Source organism: Xenopus laevis, chromosome 5S, assembly GCF_017654675.1.
Source record: "Xenopus laevis strain J_2021 chromosome 5S, Xenopus_laevis_v10.1, whole genome shotgun sequence".
NCBI lineage: Eukaryota > Metazoa > Chordata > Amphibia > Anura > Pipidae > Xenopus > Xenopus laevis.
Window position 1 is genome coordinate 53,184,046 of NC_054380.1, and position 22,165 is coordinate 53,206,210.

General features: G+C 38.3%; 1 protein-coding gene across 6 annotated transcripts in view; it reads left to right on the top strand.

The window, feature by feature from the left end:
• The window catches only part of arid4b.S (AT-rich interaction domain 4B S homeolog), a 215,084-nt gene that overhangs the window by 47,215 nt on the left and 145,704 nt on the right, over positions 1-22,165 (top strand). For all 6 annotated transcript variants that reach the window (XM_041564562.1, XM_041564558.1, XM_041564560.1 and 3 more), the window contains exon 2: positions 18,823-18,895. In XM_041564562.1, the coding sequence (XP_041420496.1) occupies positions 18,890-18,895 (6 nt within the window). In that variant the 5' untranslated portion in view covers positions 18,823-18,889. The remainder of the gene's footprint in view (positions 1-18,822; positions 18,896-22,165) is intronic.

Below are 22,165 nucleotides of genomic sequence, written 5' to 3' on the forward strand. Positions count from 1 at the left end.
AATAGAATGATTATTTTATATAATTATACTGTTTCCAGCTGCCCTCTTGGTAATTTTGGGAATGTTCTGAAATTTGTAATTATGAGCTTTGTCCTGCATGTTCAACTGACGCTGTGTACTTTCCTATGCACAGCAATATGGCCAGCCATTTAGTTAGCTTCAGGTGTATTACTGACACTAAGGGCCTTCTTATCTATGCTCTACTGCAGGGGTGTCCAAACATTTTGCAACGAGGGCCAGATATGGTGAGGTGAAAATGTGTGGGGGCCGACTATTCAGCCTGATATTGAACCATTAACATCGTTTAACTAATTTAAACAAGGAATCGCATAGCTGTAGCAGTAATATTTGGGCACATTATTGAAATGATCTGCCATTTGGGCTATACTGCTGCCTTTGTGCTGAAGTTGTTGGCAATAGACACGTACTGGCACTCCACTCTCACATACTTCTTTAGTTTACTGTACTGACACATCAGTACGTCTATTGCACCTTCAGCCCTAAAGAAGTATGCGAGAACGGCGCCTCACTACGTGCTAGTACATGTCTATTGCCAACACCTTCAGCACATAGGTAGCAGAAATATCGAATTCGAAGGATTTTAGTGCAAAATGTTCGAACGATCGAATAATAATCGTTCGATCGAACGATTCGAACGATTTTAAGCAATTGATTGAATGATTTTTATTCAATCAAATAAAACTTAGAAAAGTGCTCTGGAAGGTCCCCATAGGCTAACATTACACTTCGGTAGCTTTAATTTGGCGAAGTATGACTTCGATTCAAGGTAGCCTGAAGACAGCCTTCATTATATGATTGCTAAATATTAAAGGGCTGGTTCACCTTTAAGAATTGGTCTTTTTTATAGTTTTTTAATTATTTGCCTTCTAACACTGTCCAGCTTTCAGATGGGGAATGACTGACGCCATCTAGAAAACAAATGCTCTGTAAGGCTACAAATTTATTTTCATTGCTACTTTTTTTAATCATCTTTCTACTCATATTCTAGTCTCTTATTCAAATCAATGAATGGTTGCTAAGGTAATTTGCACCCTGACTACCAGAATGCTGAAATTCCAAACAGGGGAAATGCTGAATAAAAAGCTATTAAAAACCACAAATAATAATAAATGAAAACCAATTGCTATCTGCCTCAGAATACTGCTCTCTATATATGAAAATGTAACTCAAAGTGAACAACCCCTTTAAGGTAACTATGGAAAACATTTAGGACTTGCTAAGTAAAGCAATACTTGAAAGTTTTCGTTATAATTCATGAAAAGTTTTCAGCTGTATCTGAAATACAACTCTTATAATCCTGCGGAATAAAATTCTCTTGAAGGAGGTTGAAACTGGGAGATAATTACTATATAGTTAATATTAGTTAGATAGTTACTAATAATATGAATAATACTAATATTCATACATGTAATTTTTGCTATTAATATAAATAATATGATACTTATATCAGTACTCATATTAATAGAACTAATATTAAACATTATCTATACCATTTGTTGTACCTCAGCTATTGCAAGAATAAATTACGTAGAATCTTTATATCCTTCTATTAAATTAGTACTAACATGTTCCTATGGTAGGAACTTACTAACTGCCACTGATTTTTTTAACCCTTTATCTAGGCCCAGCCCAGCTTTATGTACAGGTCAGATCTTCATAGGGATGGTCTAGAAAATTAAAGCAAAAACCCTGCCTGAAGTTAATTTAGGTTAGATGAATGATTATCTATAACCTAATTATGTGACAGCTCAGAAATGCTACAAATTCAAACTTTGTGGTGATTCCTCATAAAAGACACATGCAATGGGATCAGTTTCAGTAGAACATTTTTTCAGGGGACCAAAAAATGTTGTGAAAATCAGAGAAATGTATTAAAGTAACTTACTCTTCAAGTACTCAAAGGATATAACCACATGCCAATCTTGAAATATAACATTTACTGCATACAGGATTAATGTTACACTATGAGGGGGTATTAATGTTACATCATGTAGGTCATGTGACCCCCTTGTACCCTGGGGACTACCAGCAAAATATATATATATATATATATATATATATATATATATATATATATATATATATATATATATATATATATATATATATATATATATATATATATATATATATATATAAAGTTCAAGAGGACCCGCACTCCTTGGTTAGTGAACCAAAAATATCTTTATTTTTCAAACTTGTGCATCCAACGTTTCGACCCACATTAGGGTCCTTGATAAAGGCCCTAATGTGGGTCGAAACGTTGGATGCACAAGTTTGAAAAATAAAGATATTTTGGGTTCACTAACCAAGGAGTGTGGGTCCTCTTGAACTTTACATAAATACTTTGACCAGCACCCACGTTTATGGAAGACTGGTTCAGAGTGCAAGCGTCTGACTCAGGTTATATATATATATATATATATATATATATATATATATATATATATATATATATATATATATATATATATATCAAACTGCTCCAATATCCGTGATCAATGAATAAATCAAACTGCTCCAATATCCAACGCGTTTCACAGTCTCTCTTGACCGCTTCCTCAGGGAAGGTGTGATGATCACACAAGTCCTTGTTAATCATGTCGGTGCTGCTTCCTCCCTGTTGCAGACTTACCCGTTTATATTTATTGTGACATAATTACGGGTAAGTCTGCAACAGGGAGGAAGCAGCACGGATTTTGGAGCAGTTTGATTCATTCATCGATCACAGACTCAACAGGAGAAACCTTCCTGGACCCAGAGAACTCTGGACTTTTATTTTGCTTTGGGTACTACGTGCTTTATGATCTGGCGATCCTTGTGAGTAGAAAATCATTTGTTTTAGGGTGATTTTTAACATTTATTAAAGCAATATTATACTATATTTTGCTTATATCTTCATTATACCACTTGGTGGATGACTGGAGAAAACTTATAAGGTGAAGAACGAACATTACTATATGCATCAAAAATCCAAGAAATCTTGTGAGTATATACCGGAAAGGGGGAATCTTGAAGAATATCACACTGGTGGATCTTCTGCAATATAGCTCTCCAGGCACCATTTTCAAACACTCTGTGGCTCTAGGGGCTTAATTGCTTATCTTAATTGAGACAATACTACTCTATGTGTGCGCTTCCTTTTGCATTCTATTTCAGATTTCCTGTGTCGTTTTAACCTGGTGTGAACGGTGATATTCAAGGAAGCAGCCCCCCCCCCTTTTTTTGTCAATAGTGCATTGGCGCGGTATTGGTATAAATTAATTATACCTCTTTCTATCTAAAAACTTTCTCAAAGTAGCTACGCAGACAGTGAACATTGTTTAAATACACACACTGGCGGGAAACACACAGCATTGATTGCGTATATACATCGTCATATGTTCAGCGACTATCATTAACCCATCACACTGATGTTGCAAACTATAATCCATAAAGAGTTAAAACTTACCCATAACTACATAAATTGTATCATAATAACAAGTAAGAATAAAAACAACCGTATGTAACATTCTTATCTCTAGTAATTAGTAACTTTGTATCATTCTCGTAAAAGATCCTACTTTACAGATAAACACAGAGTGATCTGTGTTACAATATGTCATAATGAGAAAAAAAGATCTATGGCCCATGGGTATTCATCTCCCATTCCGCGATATTGATCGTGCCCCCAGGCACGTTTATTTTGTTTTTTCGGGAGTGCTGGTATCCCTTGGAATATATATATATATATATATATATATATATATATATATATATATATATATATATATATATATATATATTCTGCTGTAAAAAGGAGAACTAACACCTCTCTACAGCTAAAAGCCCCCATTCACATTCTCCACTGGCCCCCTCCCTGCTTCCTCCCCGCATTGTGTTCAACAAGAATACGTGCCCCATCCAGCAACACTGACCTATAATTTGCAGAGGAGCTCAAGGGTGCCATGTTTGGTTGCTTTGGAATGTTCCTAAACCTCTTATTTTTTCTCAGTAATTTTCTGAGCTTTCCGACTGCCAACGGAAGTGTCGGCACTCACTTCGCGAAGATACAGAAGTGACCAGTTTTACTAGTGCAGCTCAACAGTACATTATATTTTTATTTTAAAAGACTTTTCCTTTTTTTTGGTGTTATTTTTCCTTTAATGTTATATTTGCATGACAAATGTGACATTTTTATTTAAAATTTCAACAAAGCAGTGCTATCATTTTGCACCCTTATTATTCCAGCTACCCTTTGCATGCAACATGGTAGTGTTAACTAATTTACAACACAGGTAGACTTTTAGGACATTTACAAAACATATAGATTTTAACCCCTTGCCTGCCAAGCACAACATACGTGCTGGGAGGCAGGGGCTTTAACTGCCAGGGATGTACTATGTACCTCCTTGCAGGGTTGTACTTTGCACCATGGCTTCAGCTGCCTCTACAGAGACTCTGCAGCATTGACAGCCCCCTGGGCAACGATGCTGAGGGGCTGTAATGTTGGTCCTGCGACAGGATTGTCGTAGGGCCAACCTGAAAGAAGACTCGGCAGATTGCGCGTCTGGTGCTCTGCTTGTCTCCTGGTAGTGCTAGCCCCGCCAACCAACTTCCTGCTGCGCGAGACTCTGCAGAAAGCTACTAGAAGGAACTCTCCAGTGACCAGATCATCCCTTCTGCTCCAGGAACATAACGCAGCCTTTATTTACACACTTACATGCTTACATACATACACTTACACATTTATACACTCTTACACACTTATTTTCGTAAAGATTTTTTGTATACATGTATACACAAAAAAAATCACAAAGGGTTTTCTTTTTTACTTTTTCATTTTACCATTTTGTGTAATTTTTTTTCCTTTAAAAACTGTTTATTTTGGCAGCCTAACTATTGAATAATCTATTTCGGCCAGTATTTATGCTGACTGATCAGTTATTTTGTTATTTCATTGATTTACTCAATTGTTGTGGTTTTATTGCAATTTTATCCCTTCATTATTATTCCTTATGTATCTTTAGTATAGTATTGCTGTTGGGTGCTTTGGTATACAAAGATGTATTTTTACTTTGTTTGATCCATCAAAATATGTGCTTTCCAAAAATATATTGTTTTCTAGGGGTATTTTGATAGTTTGGGGGTCTAACGGTACATAACGCACAGTCAGGGCTCTGTTTTAAGCAGCTGAGTTGGCCAGAGTGAAAATTCATATGCACGTTTTTCATACGGGGTCCGTACATACTTTGGTATATCTATGCATATTGGGCATCAAACTATTCAGTAGACCTCTGACATTCCACATTCACATTGTGTGAGATAAATGCGGCAAAATGCGATTTTCAGAAATGGTGTAAAAACCTCTACATTTAGAAAAGCTTTGCAGTTTGGTGTAGAAAGATGTCTTTATCTTTGTTGGATTCATCAGAATGTGTACTTTACAAAAATATGTTTTTTTGGGTCTTTGTGCTGTTAGGACGATCTTGTGGCACATAATACACAGTCTTTGTTCACAGAAGGAGAATCGGCAGCAGAGAAAATTCATATGCTCTATTTTTATTTGGGGTCCGCACATGCCATCTGCTTTGGTTTACCTATACATATTGGGCATCAAACTGTTCAATAGACCCTTTGCATCAATATTTAGGGTGTTTTACAATTGTATGTAAGAAAATGGTTTAGATAAATGTGGCCAATTGCAATATTTTTAGACAATTTTTAGAAATTTCAAAAAAAAAAAAAAAAAAAAGCTGCCTTTAGTGTAGCATTGCAGTATGGTAGTTTGGAGTAGAAAGATATAATGACCTATTTTGGATTGTTCAGAATGTGTACTTTCCAAAAATATATGGTTTTTGGGGTCTTTGTGCTGGTAGGAGGGTCTTGTGGCACATAATACGAAGTTGGGTATCTGGGGAGAAGTTGGGGAGAAAATTCATATGCACAATTTTTATTTGGGGTCTGCACATGCCACATGCTTTGGTGGCATGTGCATACTGGGCATCAAACTGGTATCCATACTGGGCATCAAACTGTTCAGTAGACCCTTGGCGTCAATATTTAACAATTGTATGTAAGAAATTGGGTGAGATAAATGTGGACAATTGCAATACTTTTAGGCAATTTTCAGAAATGTAAAAAAAACGCTGCTTTATATGGTATCTTTGCAGCTGAGTAGTTTAGAGTATAAAGACACAATTAACCATTTTGGATTAGTCAGAATGTGTACTTTCCATAGATATATGGTTTTCAGGGGTCAACATAATTTTTTGTACCTTTTATCCCACATAAAACTGGCACTGTTTTTAAATTAGAGTAAATGTAAGCCATCAAATAAGTATACACAAGGAAGATTCTGGGGTCTTTACATGCCATGTACTTTGATAAACCTATGTACATTGGGCATCAAACTGTTCAGCGGACCCCAGGCTTTCATTTTTGGGGCTACTTATCTTGATACCCAATAGTATGTGGAAAATAAGATGCTGCAGGGTGAAGTTTTGAGGTGATTTTTGGAATTGTCACCAAAATTTAGATAAAGGTTTTCGGTTTTGTGCTTTGCTTTGGAGTAGAAAGACATGCATAACCAATTTGGATTCGGGGAAATGTGTACTTTCTGAAAATATATGTTTTTTCTGGGTGAACTTACTTTTTCTTACCTTTGCCCCCCCCCCCAAAAACTATGTAAATGTGTTGATTTTGCAGTACATGAAATGACAGAACTAATAGCTCAGATCGGGTGTCTACATTATGGGGTCCCTATATGCCACATGCTTTTGTAAACCTATACATATTGGGCATCAAAATGTTAAGCGGACTTCTGGCAATCATATTTAGGGTGTCACATTGGTACCTAATGATATGTGGGGGATATGATGCTGTAGATTGGAAGCTTTTAGGTAATTTTTAAAAAATAATTTATAATTATAACTTTAGGAAAGAATTGCAACTTGGTATTTTGGTGTACATAGATATATTTACCCATTTTTGATTTGCCAGAGTCTGTTCTTTCTACTAATGGGTAGTTTTCTACTGTAAACCTACTGTTAGTGGAGTGTTTGGCTTGAAATCAGAAGCATACCGTTTTGTTGAGCGGTGCTTTGGAAATTTGGTAGTGTGCTGCTTGGAGATTTTGATCTATACAAGTGAGAAATCTCCATAAAATATATATATATTTGGCATTGGCACATTCAGGAGACATAGAACTTTCCAAATCTGCTGTGTACATAAAATAAATTTTCCCAAAGTCACCCATGGTCAGCATTCACCAACGGGTTTACTTCCCCATGCAGGCCAGCGGACAAGACCTCCCACTATCAATTAAAAGTTCCACCTCCTCCCTTGCCCCCTTGTCTTTTTTTGTCCTGTCCGGGCCAGGGAGAGGTTAGTCGTTTAGAAAAGCAAACGTGGCTACAAGGATGAAGATGGACAAACTGTAAGGGCCTAAAGAAAGCTCCCCAAATAGGGGTCAGCAGGGGCTTACTTACATGCCGTGTCTCTCCTCCCATGTGTCTGGTTAGGGGAATGCGGAGGAAGCGTGCCCGTGGTGGGCGATGCTTACAGGCTGATTCTCCTGCTGTGCGGGTCAGGTGAGGCTGGAAGACAGAGTGGAAATGCACAGGAGTTGCGCGCTGACTGTTGCAGGGCTTGGAGTTCGCGTGGACGGGAAGTGACACGACGGTGGAAGTTCCAGGGCTGCCACTTGGGATAAAGGCAAAACGCCGAAAATATAGAAACAACAAAGTAGGTTATTAAAGCGTTTTTTGGGCGCCAAAACCAGTTTCACCAATGGAGCCTGGTATGACGGGAAAAGCCTCTCACCCTATAGGGAAAATGGGAGGTATGATGCCTGAGAGAATATGGCAGGAATAGAGGGCTCAGATTCTAACAATGTTGTTATTTTATGCTCCCTTCCTTCCACAGAGAGACAAAGAAAGACAAGTCTCCGGAGAAAACAACAGGAGCCTGGTCCCTCCTTGTCACAAGAAAACCAATTGTTTGCGGAGTCATTAGCCTCAGTGATAAAACAGGCAGTCATTCAAGGATTCCAGGAGGTTTCAAGCACTAGAAAAAGATCAAGACATCATCATAGAAGACAGGAGGAGTCTTTTTCAGAGGTGTCGGAGGGAGACCTGTCAGCTGATTCAGACAACCTGTCTCAAGCAGGATCAGAGGAAGGGAAATTGATTCGGAAGAAGAATCAACATTTGATTTAGTGGTTATTGATCCGTTAATAAAAGCAGTCAGATAGACTCTGACTTTTCCGATAGAGTCTACAAAGTTATCGTCAGCGGATAAACTCTTTCCGTCATCAAATAAGTGGTCAGTATGCTTTCCTGTACATTCATCTATCAAGGAAATTATTGCGACGGAATGGAAAAAAGGCCTCAGACAGCAGGAAAATATATAAGAAGTATACTTTCGACAAACAGGATTTAAGACCTGGGATTCACCACCTAAAGTGGATGTGGTGGTGGTGAGGCTGACTAAGAAAACTCTTCTGGTAGAAAATGCAGCCGTCTTTAGAGAGCCGATGGAGAAGAAAATGGAATTCAACTTAAGAAAAGCTTTTGGTGCTGCGGGGGCAGCTTGTAAACCAGCAGTTGCACATTCAGTGTCTAGGGCTTTGAAGGTGTGGTTGTCGGAGCTTGGAGAGGCAATATCATCTAATGTGCAGAGACCAAAACTCTTAGAAATGTTGACAGATTGTAAGATGGCAACAGAATTTATATCCGAGGCTTCGATAGACCTAGTGCATTTTTTAGCAAGATCTATGGCGCTTTCAGTGGCAGCCAGAAGAGCTTTGAATCTGTAATCAAGGGGACAGAGGAAAGCAAAAGAATAGCCCAGGAGTGCTTGAAGCAGTTGTACCATTATTTGGACGACATCCTGGTGGTGGCAAACTCGAAGGCAGAAGCAGAGATTCATACTGCCAGAGTAAAGGAGTTTTTGCTAATTCATGGTTGGATTGTAAACCACGAGAAAAAAATTTAATCCCCACTCAGTCCCTACAATATTTGTTTCAACAGAAATTTAGTCAGTCTTCCCTTGGAAGTAAAAAATCGACTTGGTAAAAGATTTCAGGAAGAGGAAGACCGTTTTTGTGCTTCATTGTTTAAAAGTTCTGGGGTCCATGTCAGAGACTGTACAAATAGTGAAATGGGCAAGATGGCACTTAAGACCCTTGCAGGGTTTTCTTCTAAGAAATGTAAATCAGCTTCATCTACATTTGCAAAGGAGATTGTTTGTACCACAGGAGGTAAAGAAGACCCTATCATGGTGGTGCAGACAAGAGAATCTGGCATGGGGAGTGCCGCTAGAAGAACTAGAGTAACCACCAATGCATCAGGTTTGGGATGGGGAGACCACGTAGGAGAAGAAGTTGTACAGGGCAAATGGAAAGGAGAAAATGTGCCGTCAAATATTCTGGAGGTGAGAGCTATAAGAGAGGCTCTCATACATTTTTCACACCTACTGAAGGGCAGACAAGTAATGTAATGTCAGACAATACTACGACAGTCGCTTATTTAGTTAAGCAAGGGGGCACCAGAAGCGTGTCTTTGCTGGAAAAAGGGAAACCGCTATTTCAGTGGGCAGAAAACTGGTTGACCGCAATCCATCTTCCAGGAAAAGAAAATTGGAAGGCCGAGTTCCTCAGTCGAGCAGCGTTACATCCAGGAGAGTGGAGTCTGCACAAGCGGATTTTCAAAGAGATGGTGAGGAGGTGGGGGGCATCCAGAGATAGATGTGATGGCATCCCCACAAGTGTCACTGATTATTTTCGAGGTTTCCCTGCAAAGAGGCAGAAGCAATGGACAATAGCAGAACAAAAATAATGAAGACGGGATGCCAATGCGGGTGGTGTACTTAAAGTACCTCCAAGGCTTTAATGTGTGGAATATAACCAAACATTTTAGGAGCCTCGCGCTCCCTTCCTCAGTGGATAAGTGCACAAATGAAAATACAAAAATATCACATACAAATAGGCAAGCAATACCATCACCCCCTAAAGTGTTCAAATTATCCAATCGGCATCTGCGGCAGTAAAGCATAATTTTTCTCAACAGGATACAGTGGTGTGAAAAACTATTTGCCCACTTCCTGATTTCTTATTCTTTTGCATGTTTGTCACACTTAAATGTTTCTGCTCATCAAAAACCGTTAACTATTAGTCAAAGATAACATAATTGAACACAAAATGCAGTTTTTAAATGAAGGTTTACATTATTATGGCAGAAAAAAAACTCCAAATCTACATGGGCCTGTGTGAAAAAGTGATTGCCCCCCTTGTTAAAAAATAACTTAACTGTGGTTTATCACACCTGAGTTAAATTTCTGTACTCACCTCCAGGCCTGATTACTGCCACACCTGTTTCAATCAAGAAATCACTTAAATAGGAGCTACCTGACACAGAGAAGTAGACCAAAAGCACCTCAAAAGCTAGACATCATGCCAAGATCCAAAGAAATTCAGGAACAAATGAGAACAAAAGTAATTGAGATCTATCAGTCTGGTAAAGGTTATAAAGCCATTTCTAAAGCTTTGGGAGTCCAGCGAACCACAGTGAGAGCCATTATCCACAAATGGCAAAAACATGGAACAGTGGTGAACCTTCCCAGGAGTGGCCGGCCGACCAAAATTACCCCAAGAGCGCAGAGACAACTCATCCGAGAGGCCACAAAAGACCCCAGGACAACATCTAAAGAACTGCAGGCCTCACTTGCCTCAATTAAGGTCAGTGTTCACGACTCCACCATAAGAAAGAGACTGGGCAAAAACGGCCTGCATGGCAGATTTCCAAGGCGCAAACCACTTTTAAGCAAAAAGAACATTAAGGCTCGTCTCAATTTTGTTAAAAAACATCTCAATGATTGCCAAGACTTTTGGGAAAATACCTTGTGGACCGGCGAGACAAAAGTTGAACTTTTTGGAAGGTGCGCGTCCCGTTACATCTGGCGTAAAAGTAACACAGCATTTCAGAAAAAGAACATCATACCAACAGTAAAATATGGTGGTGGTAGTGTGATGGTCTGGGGTTGTTTTGCTGCTTCAGGACCTGGAAGACTTGCTGTGATAGATGGAACCATGAATTCTACTGTCTACCAAAAAATCCTGAAGGAGAATGTCCGGCCATCTGTTCGTCAACTCAAGCTGAAGCGATCTTGGGTGCTGCAGCAGGACAATGACCCAAAATCCACCTCTGAATGGCTGAAGAAAAACAAAATGAAGACTTTGGAGTGGCCTAGTCAAAGTCCTGACCTGAATCCTATTGAGATGTTGTGGCATGACCTTAAAAAGGCGGTTCATGCTAGAAAACCCTCAAATAAAGCTGAATTACAACAATTCTGCAAAGATGAGTGGGCCAAAATTCCTCCAGAGCGCTGTAAAAGACTCGTTGCAAGTTATCGCAAACGCTTGATTGCAGTTATTGCTGCTAAGGGTGGCCCAACCAGTTATTAGGTTCAGGGGGCAATTACTTTTTCACACAGGTTTGGATTTCTTTTCTCCCTAAATAATAAAAACCCTCATTTAAAAACTGCATTTTGTGTTTACTTGTGTTATCTTTGACTAATAGTTAAATGTGTTTGATGATCAGAAACATTTTGTGTGACAAACATGCAAAAGAATAAGAAATCAGGAAGGGGGCAAATAGTTTTTCACACCACACCACTGTATATGTGTTTGTCAGTTGCATGGTTGGCGGAAGTGATGTCACGCCAACTGATGCATCAGTATCAAGCGCAATTTTGCCAACCAGTCTCCCATCAGCTCTCAGGGATGATGTAACGCAAACCAGCACACTAATATCCTGTGCAGTCTTGCCAGCCAGTTACTTGCTCCCGGAAGTGATGTCACGCCATCCACAGATGTATTTCCAAGGCGCCATCTTGCCAACCACTTCCAATTCAAATGATCATACTTGTTCCCGGAAGTGATGTAACGCCAACCACTGATGTATTTTCAAGGCGCCATCTTGCTAACCACTCCCCATTCAAATACTCATACTATATATGTGGTAAAAAACTACGAACCATAAAGTGAACAAAATACATGCTCAAAGTCCCGGAACATGCTGTGAATGCGTAAATAAAGTGATATTAACAATCAGTCTTTTGAATTCATTTTTCATAAAGTGTAGTAGTGAAATATTATTGGAGATACATTTGTGCAGACTAATAGACCAAAACAAATTTTTTGAAAAAAAGAATTCTATAAACAAAGAGGGAACTGCACACCAAGGTGCCTACCCTTTCAGATTAACTCATCCTTCCCATGCAGTTATAGTTATTATTACTCATAGAGTGAATACTCACCATCTTGGGGATCCCCTTCGCATGTTCAAATGATTACAGTGGGTACTTAAGAACATTTAGATTTGGTCTATAAATATTTCGTACAAATGATTAGGCTCAAAAACTTAACAAATGGTTTTATGAAAACCAATGGTATTCTATACGTTCATTTAAACCATATGGAGTAACTGTCTGAAGCCTGAATGTCCATCTAGCTTCACGCTGTAGTAATATTCTGTCCCTATTGCCACCTCTTCTTGGTCTTGGAACTTCCTCCAATATATGGAATCTCAATTGAGAGGCATTGTGTCCCTTTTCTTTAAAATGTCTGGCGACTGGGGTATCTTTATCCGTGGCAATATCTGACTTGTGCTTCGACATCCTATCTTTTGCACATTGTATCGTCTTGCCTACATACCCAAGTCCGCATGGACATTTTAAATAGTATACCACATATTTACTCAAACACGTGTGATATCCAAGAATTTTAATTTCCTTCCCCGTAGAGGGATGCATCACTTGATCCCCTCTAATGATGCTACTGCACTGTGCGCAATTCAAACATGGGAATATGCCATTTATTGGTTTTGTGAGAAAGGTTTGTTTCAATCTCCTCTCGTGTATCTGCATGTACAAGCCTATCTCTCAAATTTTTAGCTTTCTTAAAGGAAAATAAAGGTTTCTCTTTAAACAAACACCCATATTGGGGATCATCCTGTAAAATATGGCAATTCCTCAGGATGATATTTTTAATTGCATCAGATTGGGAGCAATAGGTTTGTACACACACAGACCTATCCTGAGATTTCACAGGTTTCTTCCTTAACAATGTCTCTCTGTCAATATCCTGCATTTTATTGGTAGCCTTCTTTAGGGTGCCATAATGGTAACCCCTTTGTATAAATTTACTTGTGAGGTTCTCTATCCTTTGTGGTAATATAACCTTATTGCTAACAATTCTCTTGATGCGAAGCATCAAGCTAAATGGAATTGATCGTACCTGTGATCTAGGATGGAAACTAACTGTGTGTAAGAAGCTGTTTGTAGCCATTGGTTTCTAGTCAGATCAGTCTCTAGCCTGCCTTCACCCTTGAGCACTCTCACATCCAAGAATTCCACTGTCTCTGAGGAGAAAGTACATGTAAATTTAATTGTAGCATGACTATTATTCAGATATTGTACAAACTCACATAGTTGTTGCTTGGACCCTATCCAAATCATAAAGCAGTCGTCTTTATAGCGACACCACCAATATAAATACTCTGAGAATGGATGTGGTGTCTCCACATAGCGATTCTCAAAGGTTGTCATAAAAATATTGGCATATGAGGGCGCCATATTAGCCCCCCATAGCTGTCCCTTGTACCTGCTCATAAAACGTTGAGCCAAACTGAAAATAATTCTTAGTAAGTACTATCTGTAATAGTGAGACAAGGAATTCCACTAGTCTATGATCTAAGTTGTCCTGTAGAAGTTTTTCTCTACATGCCTGTATACCTTCACAATGTGGGATGGAGGTATACAGGCTCTGTACATCAAGAGTTGCCATAAGAAAATCACTAGAGGGTACTGGAATCTCCCTTAGTCTGTTCAAAAAATGTGTGGTATCTCTCAAGTATGACTTCTTGGGCCAATGGTTGTAAAAATGTATCCAAGAAAATTGCTAAGGGCTGTAGGACTGACTCCGTCCCAGCTACAATCGGGCGCCCAGGGGGATGAATTGGATCTTTATGAACCTTTGGCAGAATGTATAATATTGGTGTAATAGGATATTTATTTATAAGAAACTGTGCCTGAACCTCATTAATAACAGACTCCTCCAGTGCAATTCTCACTGTTGTGTCTATCAATTTTATGATATCGAACACAGGATCATGCGGTAGCACTCTGTAATGCTCTTGGTTCCCCAATTGTTTCTGTATTTCTTTCTTATAATCATTCTTGTTGAGAATAACTATCTGTCCCCCCTTGTCTGCAGGCTTAATTACAATATATATTTTTTTTTTTCAAGTTCCTTTAAGGACTCTGATTCTATTTTAGCTAAATTGTAAGATCTGCATTTACCTCGCCACGGTAAGCCTCTAATTTGTTGTTTAACCCCACTGGTGAAAAATTGTAATGAAAATTGGCTAATAGGTTGTACAAATGTACTCTTAGATTTAATAGATGAGAGGTCATACTTATCAGGTAATGACATGGTAAGGGGTCCCCCAGACGGTTCATTGTGTTTCTCTGTTCTCCTTTGTGGAGCTTGTGTGCCTGCAAAAGCAATTTTAAGATTTAAACCATGAAAAAATGTAAACATTTCAGTCTGTACATTAAACAAGTCACCCTTATATGTTGGTACAAAATTCAACCCCTTTTGCAAAACCGCCAACTGTCCCCCAGTCAAAGTCATGTCTGATAGGTTTAGTACCCCTTGCCCTTTTTCTGGAGTCTCGTTTGGATCGCAATGCTCGATCCTGCGTTTCCTTGCCCTCCTCCTCCCTTGGCGTTTTTTTGAGTCCTTGAGGTAGGAAGCGGCGTTGATGGTCTTTCTATAGAGGTATCCGATTCCTCTGAAGTTGGTACAGATGAAAATCAATATGATGTATTCCTCGGCCTCTCCCTGCTTTTTCTAGCAGGTGCACTGTCTTTTTGCCAGGAATAAACCCGGTCAAATTGATAGTCCAAAGTATCTCATTTAAACTTTCTGATTTTAATGTCTTCCAGACTCCGTTTAAATCTATCCAATGTGCTATTGATTTGTTCAAGGTTTACAGTAGGTGCATTAGTTGCAATCCCAGCTCCTCCTATTTCCTGTTTTAAGGTCTGGATTTCAGGTTTCAAATCACTTAGTTCTTTAGACAAGGTTTCATACGGTCAAGGTTATTAAGTGTATAGAGCAGGTGTTCAGAATTTGGAACCACCGCTTATTATACTCCTGATTATTTTAACACAATGTAGGCTTTAGTTTAATGCGCAACCCCCGGGGGATTCTCTTGGTTTTTAAATATTCTATCAGAGTAGTCTGAGGCAACGAATAGCTTATTCCCTTTTTTAATAAACTTTCATATTGTCTGAGTAGAGACACATCATCCTTTTGGGACAGAAAATCAGCAGATTGTAACGTATCTGAAGCAATAATAGAGTCAATTTGTACTTGTGAATATGAGAACAATTCCGCTTTCTTATCAGTTAATTGACTAATGTCTGAAAAATACATAGTACAGTGTATAGGACAGAGTCAATAATCGTAGTAAATAAATAGTGCCAATACACTCACGATACTTGTATAACTTGTGTGCTGCAGGCTCTGCGTGTCTCCTGATCACGTGACTCAACAGGATGCATTCAATAGTAGAACAAAAATAATGAAGACGCGATGCCAATGCGGGTGGTGTACTTAAAGTACCTCCAAGGCTTTAATGTGCAGAATATAACCAAACGTTTCAGGAGCCTCGCGCTCCCTTCCTCAGTGGTTAAGTGCACAAGTGAAAATACAAAAATATCACATACAAATAGGCAAGCAATACCACCACCCCCTCAAGTGTTCAAATTATCCAATCGGCATCTGCTGCAGTAAAGCATCATTTTTCTCAACAGGATATATGTGTTTATCAGTTGCATGGTTGGCGGAAGTCATGTCACGCCAACCGATGCATCAGTATCAAGCGCCATTTTGCCAACCAGTCTCCCAACAGCTCCTGGAAGTGATGTCACGCCAACCACAGATGTATTTCCAAGGCGCCATCTTGCCAACCACTCCCAATTCAAATGATCATACTTGTTCCCGGAAGTGATGTAACGCCAACCACTGATGTATTTCCAAGGCGCATCTTGCCAACCACTCCCCATTCAAATACTCTTACTATATATGTGGTAAAAAAGCAATGGACGGCCTGAGACAGAGTTGGTCAGAAGGCATAATTTATGTATTCCCTCCATGTTCATTAATTTGGAGACTCTTGAAAAAGATAAAGAGAGACAGAGCAGAGGCCATTGCAGTAATTTCTTTCTGGCCCAGGAGGCTGTGGTCTCCCCTTCTTCAGAGGTTGGCCATAGACAAGCCCATGCAGATCCAGAGCTTTCCGGGATGGTTGTCAGACAGGTCAATTCAGATCCAGAGGCACAATCATCTGTCTTTGATGGCTTGGGGGTTGAGAGGAAAAACTTTTTCGGAAAGATGAAGTTATAGACTTATTGTTGAAGTCAAGAAAACAGAGCATTTCTCAACAATATTATAGAGTAGGGGGAAAGTTTGTGGAATTTGTTACTGATAGAGGACCGGATCCTTTGTCTCCATCAGCTCCAGTTCTGGTAGAATTTTTGTTCTCGGGGTATGAGAAGAGATTACATTGTAACACACTGAAGGGCCAGGTGTCGGCAATTTCGGCATTAACGGGGAAGAATTAGGCGGAAGAACCGTTAGTGAAGAGATTCTTTAATGCTCTAGTGAGACCAATGAATTGGCAAGTTCCTGGGCGGCGCAAGCCAGGGAGTTGCCAGAGAGCATCTGCAAGTCGGCAAGATGGTCATCTTTAAATACATTTGTGAATCATTACAAGTTAGATGTATTGTCTTCCCGAGAAGCAAAATTTGTGAGAAAGGTTTTACAATCTGTAGTGTTTTCCACTAATTAAAAGTTCTGTTAAATGCATTGTGTCCCGCCATCTGTTTTAGCTTGGGTATGTCCCGTTGGTGAACGCTGACCATGGGTGACTTGGGGAAAACAGGAAATTGTTCACCAGGGAGTTTCCCACCCTTTTTAGGGGACAGCTTTAATACTTAGACAAGGGGGCAAGGGAGATGGTGGATCTTTTAATTGATAGTGGGATGTTCTGTCTGCTGGCCTGCAGGGGGACGTTAACCCATTGGTGAATGCTGCCATGGAAGTGACCAGGAAACAGAAATTACAGTATGTATAAACAATTTCCTGTTAAATTTCTGATATATGTGATTTCATTTTATTAGACATTTAGAAGCCTATATCTTTTCCTGGGTAAACTAAGACCCCCCCCAGGAAAGGCCCTTAAAGTGAAAGGTACAAAATGTCTAAAAACTGCTTGCCAGTAGATGTTTACTGACAACACACTATTCAGAAATATCATAGTGCCTTGGGAATTGTTAAAGCATTGTAAAAGGAACCGTAACACCAAGAAAACGTTGTGTTGCCCTGCACTGGTAAAACTGAGAGTTTGCTTCAGAAAGGCTAGTATTTTTTAAATAGACAAACTGCTGTGTAACCAAAGGGCAGCCATTCATTCTGAAAAAAGGAGAAAAGGCACAAATTACATAGTAAATAGCCGATAAATTCAGTAGAATACATGGAATTCTATCTGTTTTTCTGTTATCTTCCTGTGCTCCATGGCTACACAAGTTTATATAAACTATAATAGTATTTTTGAAGCAAACATCAGTTGTTTCTGTGTAGAGCAACACTACCATATATTTTTATTACTTTAAAATACTTTCATTTTTTTGGTGTTACTGTGCCTTTAACAGCTAGGAATGATTAAAAACGTTAAGGATTTTGCTCCTAGTAATTGAAAATATTTGGAGAATGGTAATTTTCTAGGCTTATGCTTCCGTTATTTTAGTGTACAGGTATGGGACCTGCTATCCAGAATGCTCGGGACTTTAGAGTATTCAGCATAACACATCTTTCTATAATTTGGATCTTCATACCTTAAAGGAAAACTATACCCCCCAAACAATGTAGGTCTCTATTAAAAGATACTGAGTAAAACAGCTCATGTGTAAAACCCTGCTTAATGTAAATGAACCATTATCATAATAATATACTTTTTTAGTAGTATGTGCCATTGGGTAATCATAAATAGAAAATTGCCATTTTAAAAAATAAGGGCCGCCCCCTGAGATCGTACGATTCACTGTGCACACATACAAACCACATGTAAGGTCACATGAGCCAATTAACAGACAGAGTTCTGCCTTTTGATTCCTCACTTCTTCCTGTTACAGTTATTGTTGTAGTATTTCTGGTCAGGTGATCTCTGAGACAGCACAGATAGAGTCACGAAATGGTGGTTCAAGGCAAGAGATGTAAAAGGGCAATATTTATGTAAATATATATTCCAGTTTGGTAAGATTCTTTAATATGTCATTCAATTTGATATAAACTATCTGTTGCTTAAGTATTCATTTTGGGGGTATAGTTTTCCTTTAAGTCTACTAGAAAATCATTTAAACATTTATTGAGCCCAATAGGCTTGTTTAGCTTCCACTAAGGATTAATTATAGCTTAGTTTGGATCAATTACAACATACTTTCTTATTATTATAGAGAAAAAGGGAATCATTTTTAAAGAATCTGGATTATTTGGATAACATTGAGTCTATGGGAGATGGCCTTTCTGTAATTCAGAGCTTTCTGGATTATGGGTTTCCACACAACAGATCCTATACCTGTATATGATCAGAGAGCAAAGATGCATTAAATTCAGACAGATCACCCACTCCGTTCTATTCCAAACTAGAGGATGTTAGTTTCACTTTTAACCTATTTTACATGCTTCATTGGCAGGCATGAAATTGGAAACGGGAGTACACCTGAGAAACCTGAGTAAAGGAAATTTACACAATCAATAGCCATGAAGGTATGTCATCCTTACTCCATTATCTGCAACAATATTACTTTATTAATAAAATATTAGTTATACATTCATTTCTAGATACTTTGTATAACATATTGCATTGTATAAATAGAATTTTTTTTTATTAAAATGTTCTTGCCTTGTAGTTATAATGATTCCCATATGGTAACGGGTTAATACAGTAGATAAATGCTACATCCTGTTTAAAGGACCAGTTACATAAAAAATTTTTAAAAAATTTGTTACGAAAAAAAAAACAGACAACGAAAAAAACATCAAGACCAATTAAAATTTAAAATAGCAAATCCTAGCAAATAACCATCGCAAAGGCAGCAGTTCGCCTTGGGGATGTGCGGAGAGAGCCGGACAGCTTTGGGCAGGGGCCTGCCATTCACAAACATGCCGGCCAGCTGGTTCACCTTCCGAAGGCAGGCTCTGAAGAAACGCTGCTCCCTTTACTGATCCATATATTGATTGCGCGTCTCCCCAGCAGCCCACAGCAGCAGGCAGAAGGAATATTCTCGGTGCCAGGAGGGTTAAAATAATGCAGGGGCAGGGGGTTCTGGGTTACCCATGTATGCTGGCGGTCTGCTATGTTACAGTGGGGACAGGCATAATAACACCAATGCGGCCTTCTGAAGAGCTGGAGGAGATCGACACGCTGTCAGTGAAGAGCCAGGGAAGAGCAATCAAGCACAACAGGATGGATGGTCGCCCTTTCGCAGTTTCTGTAGAAGACAGGAAGTGGAGTTTCTGTAAGTTATATCTTAATAAAGGATTTGCTATTTTAAATTTTAATTGGTCTTGATGTTTTTTTTCGTTGTATTGTAACGATTTTTTTTGTAAAAATTTTTGATGTTACTGGTCCTTTAATGTTATGTTTTAATGATGCAAAATCCCTTTCATTCTTTACTTTGTGTAATAATTTGTTTTATATCACCGGTGGTGTTTTCTCTCTGTGTCATATTAATTGGCAGTTCCCACTAAGTAAAAGGGTAAATTATAATTATAAATAAAAAATGTTGCTCACTAAACTCTAAACAGCCTTTCAGTATATATTTATTAGCCTGAGAAAAGTTGTCTTAATGCAGTAATCCATACGAATCAATCAGATATTTTTTCTGGTTTTCTTTTTAAAGCAGACCGATCAAAGTATTGGGTTGAAAAAAGACAGTCCGTCAAGTTCAACCTCTTCAAATGAAAAACCCAGCATCCATACACACACCATTCCATATCTTCACATCAATTATATATACCCATATCTATACTAACTATAGAGTATGGTATCACAATAGCCTTTGGTATTATGTCTGTCCAAGATATCATTCAAGCCACTCTAAAAGGAGAAACAACCCCCTAACATAAAAAAACCCTACCTGAGAAAAGTTGTCTTAATGCAGTAATCCATATGAATCAATCAGATATTTTTTCTGGATTTCTTTTTAAAGCAGACCGATCAAAGTATTGGGTTGAAAAAAGACAGTCTGTCAAGTTCAACCTCTTCAAATGAAAAACCCAGCATCCATACACACACCATTCCATATCTTCACATCAATTATATATACCCATATCTATACTAACACACACCATTCCATATCTTCACATCAATTATATATACCCATATCTATACTAACTATAGAGTATGGTATCACAATAGCCTTTGGTATTATGTCTGTCCAAGATATCATTCAAGCCACTCTAAAAGGAGAAACAACCCCGTAACATAAAAAAACCCTACCCCCCCTACCCTTTGTAGTCCAAAACTGCACTGCATACTCCAGATGAGGCCTTACCATGGCATAATTATGGTTTCATTATTATGGTTGATGCACTTTTTTATGCAAGACAGAACTTTATTTGCTTTAGTAGCCACATAATGACACTGCCCAGAATTAGACTACATGTTATCTACAAAAAACCCTAGATCCTTCTCATTTAAGGAAACTCCCAACACACTGGCATTTAGTGTATAACTTGCATTTATTGCCATAGTATCTGTCCTTTGCCGTTCTCTATGTTGATTTTGACTACATGTACTGTTGAAAAAATGTACAAGGTGTTTGTGTGTTCTTGGGCTTGCCTGGAGTGTTCAGCCTCTGGTTTCCTTCTATACCTAAAAAAATCAGTAAGTTTAATTGGTTTCTGATAAAAGTCACTATAGAAAGTGTAAATATAATAGGAACCTTAGATTTTAAGCTCCACTGGAACAGGAACTGATTAAAGGGGTTATTCACATTCCAAACACTTTTTATTGTTCTATTCTTTTCAAATTCTTCAGTTCATAAGAAATTAAGACTTTCTTCATTTGTTTCTGTTTTAATTTTGACCTTTTCCAAAATTGCCTTGGAAAGACATAAGAAGGTGAAATGTCAAACTTTAAAGTTCAATATAAGAAAAATAGCCACAAACAGAAAATGGAAAGTAATTGAAAAATCTTTATTTCTGGTGAACTATGTGAAAACAAGTGTCGGGAGGTGAATAACCCGTTTAATATATAATCTTTGCAAGCATTGAGCTAGAAATGTAAAGGTAATAAAATATGAGCACCACAGAATTTTGAAAGGCATTTAGATTGGAAGCTGCTAAGCAGTGCCCTCTTTACCTCTTAAAACACTTAGGGGCAGATTTATCAAGGGTCGAATTTCGAAGTGGAAAATGCTTCGAAATTCGACCATTGAATTTAAATACATCGACTTCAAATATCGAAGTTGAAGTTTTTTGATCGAATTTGGCTATCCTGCGGTTGAAGTAAAATCGTTCGATCGAGCGATTAAATAGTTCGAATTGAACGATTCAAAGGATTTTACTTAGACTTCTAAAGACTTCTAAAAATGTTGTAGAAGGTCCCCATAGGCTAACATATCACTTCGCAGGTTTAAGATGGCGAAGTATTGAAGTCAAAGTTTTTTTAAAGAGACAGTACTTCGACTTTCGAAGTCAAACTTTTTTACTTCGAATCAATCGAGTCGAAGTCATATATGGCCTATTCGATGGTCGAAGTACCAAAAAATTACTTTGAAATTTTAAGTGTTTTTTTTTTTTTTAATATATAACTTATTTTTATTGTAATTTTCACCCCAAAAAAATTAACCTTCAGGCTTGAATGAAGAAATAGCATAAGAGTACCCTTTCTGATGGGTTAGGGGCTCTTTCTTCTACTTGGTTTAACATAAGTGTTGCTGGGTCAAGCGGGATTATTTTTTTTTTTTTAAAGTATTTATTTATACATGGGTCAAGCGGGATTATTAATGCCAGGACACTGCTAATTTCATT